The sequence below is a fragment of the Pristis pectinata genome, chromosome 16 (assembly GCF_009764475.1).
Source record: "Pristis pectinata isolate sPriPec2 chromosome 16, sPriPec2.1.pri, whole genome shotgun sequence".
Classification (NCBI taxonomy): domain Eukaryota; kingdom Metazoa; phylum Chordata; class Chondrichthyes; order Rhinopristiformes; family Pristidae; genus Pristis; species Pristis pectinata.
In genome coordinates, this window is record NC_067420.1 from 11103390 (window position 1) to 11115628 (window position 12239).

The window sequence follows — 12239 nt, forward strand, 5'->3', positions numbered from 1 at the left end:
TCTGGCTGGAGGTCCGTGACAAGTGGTGTTCCATAGGACCTCTGCTGTCTGTTATAGAAATTACTTGGACGAAAATGTGGATGGATGGATTGGTAAATTCAGATGGAGATGCAATGACAGATGGAGTTTAATCCAGCCAAGTGTGAAGTTTTGATTTTTGGGAGATCGCCCTTAACAACAATGAAGAAAAGAGGGACCTTGGTGTCCAAGTCCATAGTTCCCTGAAATGGGTGCACAAGTTGATCAGGTGGTAAAACTGTCTAGCATGCTTGCCTTTATTAGTTGAGGCATTGAGTTCAAGAGTCAGGAAGTTATATTTCAGCTTTATAAAACTCTGGTTAGGCTGCATCTGGAGGTTGAGGAGGTTCATCTTCTCACTGAACACTATTCACAAACTTCTACAGATGTACTGTTGAAAGTATCCTGACTGCATCATGGTCTGGTACAGCAATTTGAATGCACAGGAATGCAAGAAGCTACAGAGAGTAGTGGACTTAGCCCAATACATCACAGGCACATCCCTCCCAACCATTGGTAGTACCTACATGAGGCACTGCCTCAAGGCGGCAACATCCATCAAAGACCCCCACCACCTGGGCCATGCCATCTTCTCGCAGCTTCCATCGGGCAGGAGGTACAGAAACCTTTAGTCCCACACCACTAGATTCAAGAACAGTTACTTTTGTTTAACCACTTGCTTCTTGAACCAACCAGCACACTATGACCACTATGAAAACAAACCATTTTGCAAAGCCTTCTGAATTAGCACCATTATTGTTCTAAAAGTAAAACATTCCTAATGCAGAATGAGCCAGCTGGCACCAAGCAGGTTTTTTTGATTCAAAGTTCACTTTCCTTTATTCTGTTAAGTGTTGCACACAGATATAGTAAAATAGAATCAGTGTTTGAAATTGCAGTTTTCTGGTCTTAAAATAGATGCTTGTCCTTCAGGTGCTCTCCTCAACTGACTTAACCACACAGGGAACAGGCTAGGAAGTAAACAGAGAATAAGTAATGAGAACTTTGAGAAAGATAAGTGTGTACAACAACTGTGCTAAACTACTTTGATCTTGAGAACTATTATTCTTTTAAATCACAATTTTAAATAGTTGAAGTGCCTTACATGAAAAGCAGCAACTTGCCAATTACCCATCCTCAGTTGACCATCCCAATGGGCCCAGTGCACACAGTCATTTCACTCTGCTACCTTCTACCAAAGTCAGATTTTTAAATTCATTTGCCCAGAAACTGGATTACATAGTGAATTTTTGCTGCATGGTAGTGTAGCAGTTAGTGTAACGCTATTACAGCACCAGCGACCCAGGTTCAATTCTGGCCACTGTAAGGAATTTGTACGTTCTCCTTGTGTTTGCATGGGTTTCCTCCCACATTCCAGAGGTATGAGTTAGGAAGTTGAGGGCATGCTATGTTGGCACCAGAAGCGTGGCAACACATGTGGGCTGCCCCCAGAACACTCTACACAAAAGATGTATTTCACTGTGTTTCGATGTATATGTGACTAATAAAGATATCTTTATTAGTCACATATACATCGAAAGTACCTCCTTTCTTGGATTAGATGAACAAAACTGGACACAATACTCCAAGTGTGGTCTCACTGAGCCCTTATATACAATTTCAACAATAAAGGCTAACATACAATTTGACTTCCTGATCACAAGCTGTACCCACAATGCTGGCCTTCAGTGATCTGTGCAGGAAGACACCCAGGTCCCTTTGAATAGGAACACTTACCACTTCACTCTGCCCTTCTATTTAGTGCACTGAAGTGGATGAGCTCACACTTTTTCACATTCTATTCCATCTGCCATATCCTCCCTCACTCACTCCACTTCCACACCCCAAAGCCCCTCTATATCCCCCTGCCCACTCACACACAATCCTAGTTTAGTACCATCAGCAAACTCAGAAATAGGGCATGTGGCACCCCCAGACAAGTGCTTGATCCAGGTTGTGAACAGATTTACTGTTATTTTAAATTTCTCCCATCACCCACAGCTGAATCAATTCTCCTTTGGGACTATGTTCCCCAAGACCATATATATTTTTTGAAATGAGCACATTTCTTTAAGTGTCAGACACTACCTGTCCACCATCACACCTTTCAATGTGTTTGTCCAATCAAGCACAACTCCTTTTAGATTCAAGACCCTACTTTCACATTGAACTCCATCACCTTCAAACACAAGGCAAAATTCTATAATATCATGGTCACAATTCCCCAAAGGTTCCTTTACAATGAGTTGAGATTTCTCCACTATGTGAAGAGTGAAGGTGAAGGTAGTGTTTGGCACACTGGCCTTCTATACTCAGTGTCCTGACTGAAGAAGTTGGGATGTTATGTTACAGTTGTACAAGATGTGGCAAGGCCACAGTTGGAATATTGTGTTCAGTTTTGGTCACCCTGCTATAGGGAAGATGCCATGAAGATGGAAAGATTGCAGAGGAGATTTACAAGGGTGATGCCAAGACTAGAGGGACTGAGTTATGGAAAGAGGTTGTGCAGCTTAGGACTTTTTTCTCCCCCCATTGGAGCATAGGAAAGTGAGGGGCGATCAGTTTATAGAGGTGTACAAAATCATGAGGGGCATAGATACGGTGAATACACACAGATTTTAACCCCACAGTTGGGGAAACAAGAACTAGAAGGCATAGGTTTAAGGTGAGGGGAGAGAGATTTAACCTGAGGGGCAACATGTTCCACACAGAGTGGTCAGTATATGGAATGAGCTGCCAGAGGAAATAGTTGAGGCAGCTACACTAACAACGTTTAAAAGGTACTTGAACAGTACATGGATACTAAAGGTTTAAAGGGATATGGGCCAAACACAGGCAAATGCAACTAGCTTCGACAGGAATCTTGGCTGGCATGGACCAGTTGGGCCAAAGGACCCATTTCCATACTGTGTGGCTCTATAACTAAAGTTGACCCTGATTACTGTATTACCCTGTTACAGGCAATTCAAATCTTCTGATCTCTACCAGATGTAGTATTGCTACTACTATTTAGTAATCTATAAATAACTCCCACCAATGTGTGTTGCCTTTTGTCATTTCTAAGTTGGATCCAAATTGATTAAAATTCTACACCATGATCTTTTACACCAAGATCATTTCTCACACATCACCTCCCCCATTAACAGGACTACACCATTCCTTCCTTCCAGTCCTCATAAGGTCAGACAGCATTCGTCGAAAGAGAACAAGAACTCCCGTTTCAGATTGAAGATCCTTCATGAGGACTGGGAAGGAGACTAAAGTTTGTTAAGCTGCAGAAGCGTGGGAAGCAGGGTGTCTGATCGGGTAAAACATAACAATAAACTGTAAACAAGATCCCAGCTCAGCTGAGGTGTGACTTGTCTGACATGTAGAAATCCCACCTGTCCCAGACACAGTCCCACTGCCTCAGAAATGTAAATCCCTCCTGAATATCTCACCTCTCCAGCCACACATTCATCTGATACACCCTCCTACTGTCAGCACATCTGACAGTGCTGAGTTTCACATGTGGTAGGGAAGCTATTGGAGAGGATTGTTAGGGATAGGATTTGAGCATTTGGAGAAGCATGCCCTAATTAGCAACAGTCAGCATGGCTTTTTGCAGGATGGATCAGGTCTTACTAACCTGATTAGGAGGATTTTTTTTCAAGAAGAGAAGATAAGGAGATCGATGAAGGCAGAGCAATAAGTGTTGCCTACATGGATTTCAGTAAGGTATTTAACAAGGTGCCTCATGGTAGGCTCATATTAGCCACTCTGGTCCTCCGGAACCTCACCTTTGGCCAGAGATGAAGCAAGCGTCACTGGAAGGGCCTCTGCAATTCCTTCTCTAGCTTCCCATGAGGTCTAAGAATGCACCAGGTCAGGCCCTGGGGATTCATCCACCTTAATGTATTTAAGGCCTCCAATACTTACTTTCTAATTTGTATGACAACACCACAGATTTCCCCAATTTCCTTAGCTGCAACCATTTTCTCCACAGAGAACAGAGAGATTTGGACCACGTGCATGCAGAACAGATTAGGTGTCATTAGCTTAATTAGTTCAGCACAACATCATGTGCTGAAGGGCCTGTTCCTGTGCTGTAGTGTTCTATGTTCTGTCCTTGACCCAGACACCAGATGGACAACATACTATCGACCAAGAAGCCATCGCCCCCAAAAGAACCCAACAGGAAAAGTCTGTCAGTGAGTGAGATGGACTCAATGGGGGAGAAGTTCACCCACCTCATCTGCCCAGAGGTTCCCCATTCTCCCTCTGCCTGCTCATATTTCATTGACAATGTGAGCACCTCCCAGAACGAGCTGTCCATGAAATACTCAGCCTCATAGATATGCCACAGTGAGTTCAGCCACCGCTCCAGCTCTGACGCAGGGAGCTACAGCTGGAGACGCTGCACATGGTCTTCAGGAATACCAGGAGCATTACTCTTGTAGAATGTACATCCCACGTGGCTGAGCCACCCTGCCCTGCTTCACCCTCACCAATAACCTTGTGGATGAGTCTCGACGTTTCAGGGAAACATCAGTCCCATGGTTAAGCACAGCTCTAATGCCATATTCAAATTTGCCGATGTCACCACTGTCGTTGGACTAATCACAGGTGATGACGACTCAGTGCGCAGGAGTGAGAAAGGAAATCTGGTTGAGTAGTGTTGCAACAACAGCTCAATGCCAGTAAACTAAAGACCTGATTGTTGACTTCAGGAAGTGGGGAGATCAATAGCTCATCCGCAGCTTTAAATTCTTGGGCACTAACATGACCAGTCCTGGGCCCAGCACAAACTTCTACAAATGTACTTATGAAGGTATTCCGACTGGTTGCATTAGGAACTGGTATGGCAATTCAAAGCACAGGAACACAAGAAGCCACAGTGAATAGTGGACTCAGCCCAATACATCACAGGCACATACCTCCCCACCATCGGTAGTATCTGCAGGAGTTGCTGCCTCAAGAAGGCAACATCCATCAAAGGCATCCACCAGCCGGATATGTCATCTTCTCGCAGCTACCATCAGGCAGGAGGTACAGAAACCTGAAGTCCCACACTATCAGGTTCAAGAATAACGAAGTCCCTTCAACCATTCGGTTCTTGAACCAACCAGCACAACCTAATCACGACGGTACAGCAACACCAGAAGACAGGAGCAGAATTAGGCCATTCAGCCCATTGAGTCTGCTCTGCCATTCGATCATGGCTGATTTATGATTCCTTCTCAACCCCATTCTCCTGCCTTCTTCCCATAACCTTTGACATCCTTACTAATCAAGAACCTATCAATCTCTGCTTTAAATATACCCAATGACTTGGCCTCCACAGCAGTCTGTGGCTATGAATTCCACAGATTCACCACCCTCTGGTGGAGGAAATTCCTCTTCATCTGTTCTAAAGGGGTGCCCTTTTATTCTGAGGCTGTGCCCTCTTGTGCTAGACTCTCCCAGTACTGGAAAGTCTATCCAGGCCTTTCAAAATTCAGTAGGTTTCAATGAGATTTCCCCCTCCCCCATCCTTCCAAACTCCAGCGAGTACAGGCCCAGAGCTAAACACTCATCATACGCTAACCCTTTCCTCTCCGGGATCATTCTCGTAAACCTCCTCTGGACCATCTCCAACGCCAGCACATTCTTCCTTAGATATGGGGCCTAAGACTGCTCAATACTCTAAATGTGGTCTGACCAAAATCTTATAAAGCCTCAGCATTACATCCTTGCTTTTATATTCTAGAAATGAATGCTAACATTGCACTTGCCTTCCTTATTACTGACTCAACCTGCAAGTTAACCTTCAGGGAATCCTGCACTAGGACTCCCAAGTCTCTCTGCACCTCTGATTTCTGAGGTTTCTTCTGATTTAGAAAACAGTCTAAACCTTTATTCCTTCTAACAAAGTGCATAACCATATGCTTCCCTATGCTGTATTCCATCTGCCACTTCTTTGCCCATTCTCCCAACCTATCCAAGTCTTTCAACTTGTCTCTGCTTCCTCAATTCTACCTGCCTCTCCACCTATCTTTATACTGTATCATCCGCAAACTTGGCCACGCAGCCATCATACAACGTGAAACGTGGAGAACCCAACACTGACTTTCTGAGGAACACCAGCAGCCAACCAGAAAAGGCCCCCTTTACTCCCACTCTTTGCCTTCTGCCAGTCAGCCAATTTTCCATCCATGCCAGTAACTTTCCTGTAATACCATGGGCTATTTTGTTTAGCAGCCTCATGTGCAGCTTGTCAAAGGATTTCTGAAAATCCAAATAAACCACTTTGATCACTTTGCACTAAAATGGACTTTTTGTTCTAATTGTTCTTTCTTGTAAAAATGTATAATTTAATATATTTTTCAGTGAATGCTGATCTGATGCTATGTGCCTGTGATGCTGCTGCAAATAAGTTTTTCATTGCACCTGTACATACATAATATAATAAACTAGACTTTGACTGGCACTCCCATTGCCCACATCCACAGATGCCTTGGAAGGTGGGTTGAAACTACTGCCCCAGCCAGTTGAAGGAACTGTCTACAACAGCTGGCTGTGGGACACAGGCTGTACAAGAGGCCAGGAGATGAGAGAGATGGCTCACTGCCAGTGAGGGGGAAAAATGCCTGTGCGATGAAGCTGCCCTCCAGGCCACAGTGGTCCACTAGAACCCAGAACCTGTTTCAAACCCCCAGACCCCACAGCTAAGCTGCTAACAGACAGAAGGCATTTATGTACTACGGTTTACACCCAGCATCAAGTATCCTTAGCACTAGTTGACCAGAGATTGAGAATACAGAACAGTACAATACAGGAACAGGCCCTTCAGTCCACAACATCTGTGCTGAACACAGTGCCAAATTAAACTAATCCCTTCTGCCTGATCCACATCCCTCCATACTCATGTCCATCTAAAAACCTCTTAAATGTCATTATTGTATCTACTTCCACCCATGGCTGCCCATTCCAGGCACCCACCACTATCTGTTTTAAAAAAAACTGCCCTGCACAAATCCTTTAAACTTTTCCCCCTCCCACCTTAAATGCATGGACTCTAGTATTTGACATTTCTACCCTGGGAACAAGATTCTGTCTACCCTATCTTTGTCTCTCAGAATTTTATAAACTTCAGTCAGGTCTCTCCTCAGCCTCCAAGGCGTGTGAATGTGGGCAGGGAGTGGGGAGACAGATTCCAGCACCTTCCTCATCATTTCCTGCCTTTGGGCAGCACCCACCTTCTCATTGAATAAAACACAGACCTCGTGTCCCCACATTAACTACATCTCTTGCCATCCCAGACGCTGCCTGACCCAGTGTTCTGTTTGTTGTTCCAGACTCCAGCATCTGTGGTCTCTTTTGCCATTATCAATTTCAAGGTCACACATTTGGAGGCTTGACCTCTGGAGCAGCTGAAGTGGTAAAAGGTCAGCAATGGGAGACATGGGATGAACAACAGTTTGTACATATCTGCTTGTCACCCCATTATAGGAAGGATATGGAGCCTCTGGAGAAGGTGCAGAAGAGGTTTACCAGGATGTTCCCTGTATTAGAGGGCATATGTTTTAAGGAGAGGTTGAGCAAATTTGTTTTACAGATTCATAGAGTCTTACAGCATGGAAACATGTCCAACTCATCAATGCTGACTGTATTGCCCAGCAAGCTAGTCCCATCTACCTGTGTTTGGCTCACAGCCCTCTAAATCCCTCCTATCCAGATAGCTTTTAAATGTTGCTAATGTGCTCACCTCAACTATTATTTCTGGCAGCTCATTCCAAATATGCACCACCCTTTGCATGAAGAAGCCGCCCCTGATGTGACCCTTTTAAATCTCTCACCTCTGATCTTAAATCTATGCCCTCTAGTTTTTTTCCACCCCTCCCTGGGAAAAAGTGTGCTTTCACCATGTCTATGCATATCACATTTTTATATACCTCCATCAGGTTACCCCTTAATCTCCTACATTCAAGGGAATAAAGACCTAGTCTACACAACTTCTCCCTGTAACTCAGGCCCCCCAAGTCCAGGTAACATCCTGGTAAATCTTTTCTGCACTCTTTCTAGTTAAATAAGATCTCTCCTATAACAGGGTGACCTAAACTGCACAATACTCTAAGTGAGGCCTCACCAACATCTTGTATAACTACAACATAACTTCCCAACTCGTATATTCAATGCCCCAACCAATGAAGGCCAGCATGCCAAATGCCTTCTTCACCAGCCTATCTACCAGAGATGCCGCTTTCAGCAAACTGTGCACTTACATTCCAAGGTCCTGCTGTTCCATAACACTCCCCAGGGTCCCACCATTCACTCTACAAGTCCTTCCCTGATTTGAGCTCCCAAAATGCAATAACTCATTTATCTGGATTGAAGGCTATTTGCCAATCCTCAACCCACAATCCTAGCTGATCAAGATCCCCCTGCAATTTTTGCATAACCTTCTACACTGGCTACACCACCTATTTTAGATATCTTCCCAAAACTTACTAACCATGCCTTGTATATTTACATCCAAATCGTTTATATGGACAAGCGATTTCATTTACAGACAAAGACAAAGGCATATATAGACAAAAGCACCTACCCATGGCACACCACTAGCCACAAGCCTCAAATCCAAGAACTAACCCTGGACCATCACCTTCTGCTTCCTAGCACTGAGCCAGTTGTGAATCCAATCCACTGTCTCCCCCAGATCCCATGCAATCTAACTTTCCAGGCTAGCCTGCCATGAGGGGCCTTGTCAAAGGTCTTGCTGAAGTTCACAGACAACATCCACTGCCCTACCCTCACCTACCCTCCTGGTTACCTCCTCGAAGAACCATAGAACAATACAGCACAATACAGGCCCTTTGGCCCACCATGTTGTGCCACCCTTCAAACCACACCAAAGACTATCTAACCCCTTCCTCCCACATATCCCTCTATCTTAAATTCCTCCATATGCTTATCTAACAATCTCTTGAACTCGTTCAATGTATCAGCCTCCACCACCACCCCAGGCAGCGCATTCCATACACCAACCACCCTCTGGGTGAAAAACCTCCCTCTGACATCACCCTTGAACTTCCCACCCAATACCTTAAAGCCATGTCCTCTTGTTTTGAGCATTGTCGCCCTGGGAAAGAGGTGCTGGCTGTCTACTCTATCCATTCCTCTCAATATCTTGTATAACTCTATCACGTCTCCCCTCATCCTCCTCTTCTCCAATGAGAACAGCCCTAGCTCCTTTAGTTTCTCCTCATAATCCATACTCTCTAATCCAGGCAACATCCTGGTAAATCTCCTCTGCACCCTTTCTAATGCCTCCACATCCTTCCTATAATGAGGTGACCAGAACCAGACACAGTACTCTAAGTGTGGCCTAACCAGAGTTTTGTAAAGCTACATCATCACTTTGCAGCTCTTAAACTCAATCCCCAGATTTATGAAAGCTAACATCCCATAAGCTTTCTTAACTACCCTATCCACCTGCAAGGCAACTTTCAGGGTTCTGTGGATATGAACCCCCAGATCACTCTGCTCCTCTACACTGCCCAGAATCCTGCCATTTACCTCGTACTCTGCCTTGGAGTTAGTCCTTCCAAAGTGTACTACCTCACTTCTCTGGATTGAACTCCATCTGTCACTTGTCAGCCCAGCTCTGCATCCTATCAATATCCCTCTGCAAGCTTCGACAGCCCTCCATCCTATCCACACCACCACCAATCTTTGTGTCATCTGCAAACTTGCTAACCCAGCCTTCCACCCCCTCATCTAAGTCATTAATAAATATCACAAAAAGTTTTATATTTTATGCGGGACACCACTAGTCACAGCCCTCCTATCTGAATGCACTCACTCCACCACAACCCTCTGCTTTCTACAGGCAAGCCAATTTTGAATCCATACGGCCAAGCTTCCCCAGATCCCTTGGCCTCTGATCTTCTGAAGCCTACCATGTGGAACCTTGTCAAACGCCTTTCTAAAATCCATGTTGACCACATCCACTGCACTACCATCAATCTTCCTGGTCACCTCCCCAAAGAACCCTATCAGGCTTGTGAGGCAAGATTTTCCCTTCACAAAGCCATGCTGGCTGTCCCTAATCAGTTCATGTTTCTCCAAATGCTCATAGATCCTCTCTCTTAGAATCCTTTCCAATAGCTTATCCACCACAGACACAAGGCTCACCAGTCTAATTCCCTGGACTATCCCTACTACCTTTTTGAATAAGGGACAATATTCACCACCCTCCAATCCTCCGGTACCATCCCCGTTGACAACGAGGACTCAAAGATCCTAACCAACGGTTCAGCAATCTCCTCCCTCGCCTCACAAAGCAGCCTGGGGAATATTCCATCAGGCCCCAGGGACTTCTGTCCTAATATTTTCCAACTCAAACACATCCTCTCTTAATATCTACATACTCTAGAACATTACCCTCACCTACACTGTTCTCAGCATCATCAAGACCCCTCTCCTTGGTGAATACTGAAGAGAAGTATTCATTGAGAATCTCACCCACTTCCACAGCTTCCAGGCACATCCTCCCACCTGTCTTTAATTGGACCTACCTTTACCCTAGCCATCCTTCTGCTCTTTACGTACGAGAAAAAAGCCTTGGGATTCTCCTTAACCGTACTTGCTAAAGCCTTTTCATGTCCCCTTCTTGCTCTCCTCATCCCTTTTTTAAGTTCCTTCCTTGCTACTCTATATTCCTCACAAGTCCTGTCCGATCCTTGCTGCTTACACCTTATGTATGCTGCCCTCTTCTTCCTAACTAGTTGTTCCATCTCTCTCGTCACCAACAGTTCCTTCACCCTACCATTCCTTCTCTGCCTCACCAGGATAAATTTATCCCTAACATCCTGCAAAAGATCCCTGAACATCGACCACATCTCCATAGTACATTTCCCTTCAAAAATGTCACCCCAATTTACACTCCCAAGTTCTCGCCTTAGTCTCATAATTTGCCTTTCCCCAATTAAATATCTTCCCATCCTCTTTGCTCCTATCCCTGTCCATGACAATTCTAAAGGTTATGGAGCAATGATCACTGTCCCCCAAATGCTCACCCACTGATAGATCTGTCACCTGACTTGGTTCATTACTGAAAACTAGATCTAATATGGCATTCCCTCTAGTCGGCCTGTCAACATACTGTGTCAGGAATCCATCGTGGACACACTTAAACTGCGCCCCGTCTAAACCTTTGGCACTAAGTAGGTGCCAGTCAATATTTGGATAGTTGAAGTCTCCCATTATAATAACCCTTGCATCTCTCCAAAAACTGCCTCCCAATCTGCTCCTCAGTATCCCTACTGCTACCGGGGGGCCTATAGAATACTCCCAGGAGGGTAACTGCCCCTTTCTTATTCCTAACTTCCACCCATATTGACTCTGGAGAGGATCCTTCTACATTTTCTACCCTTTCTGCAGCTGTAACTGTGTCCCTGACCAGTATCGCCACCCGTCCTCTTCTCCCCCCTCCCTATCCCTTTTAAAATACTGAAAACCAGGAATATTCAATATCCATTCCCGCCCCGATGTCAGCCATGTCTCTGTAATAGCCACAATATCATAGTCCCATGTACTTATCCAAGCTCTCAGTTCATCTCCCTTATTCCTGATGCTTCTCGCATTCAAGTAAACTCACTTTAGCCCATCCACCTTAACACTTTTGTAGTCTGTACTCTGCTTCTCCTTCCTCAAAGCCTCTCTACCTGTCAGATCTGACTTTTTCCCCATCCCCTTCTTCCTCTGACCTACTCCTCCGGTTCCCTTCCCCCTCGCAATCTAGTTTAAACCCTCCTGAACCACCCAAGCAAAGGATATTGGCCCCCTCAGGTTCAGGTGTAACCTGTCCTCTCTGTACAGGTCCCACCTTCCCCAGAAGAGATCCCAATGATCCAAAAATCTAAAACCCTCCCTCCTGCACCGACTTCTCAGCCATGCATTTATCTGCCATCTCCTCCTATTCCTACCTTCACTATCGCGTGGCACTGGCAGCAATTCCGGGATCGCTACCCTCGAGGTCCTGTCCTTCAGCCTTCTGCCTAGCTCGCTAAACTCACTTTTCAGAACTCCAAGAGATTTGTCAGACATGACTTTACACGCACAAAGCCGTGCTGACTGTCCTGAATCAGACCCTGTCTCTCCAAATGTTGGTAAATCCTATCCCTCAGAATCCCCTCCAGCAATTTACCCACCACTGATGTCAGACTTACTGGCCTGTAGTTATGTGCCTTGTTTTTGCT

The 12239-nt window shown here is 45.1% G+C and overlaps 1 protein-coding gene across 1 annotated transcript in view; it reads right to left on the reverse strand.

Annotated features, from left to right (window-relative positions):
* Window positions 1-841: 841 nt before the first annotated feature.
* Window positions 842-12239, reverse strand: part of LOC127578937 (gametocyte-specific factor 1-like) — a 39527-nt gene continuing 28129 nt past the window's right edge. Inside the window, exon 8 of the mRNA XM_052031525.1 lies at window positions 842-989. Coding sequence (XP_051887485.1) covers window positions 948-989 — 42 coding nt within the window. The 3' untranslated portion in view covers window positions 842-947. The remainder of the gene's footprint in view (window positions 990-12239) is intronic.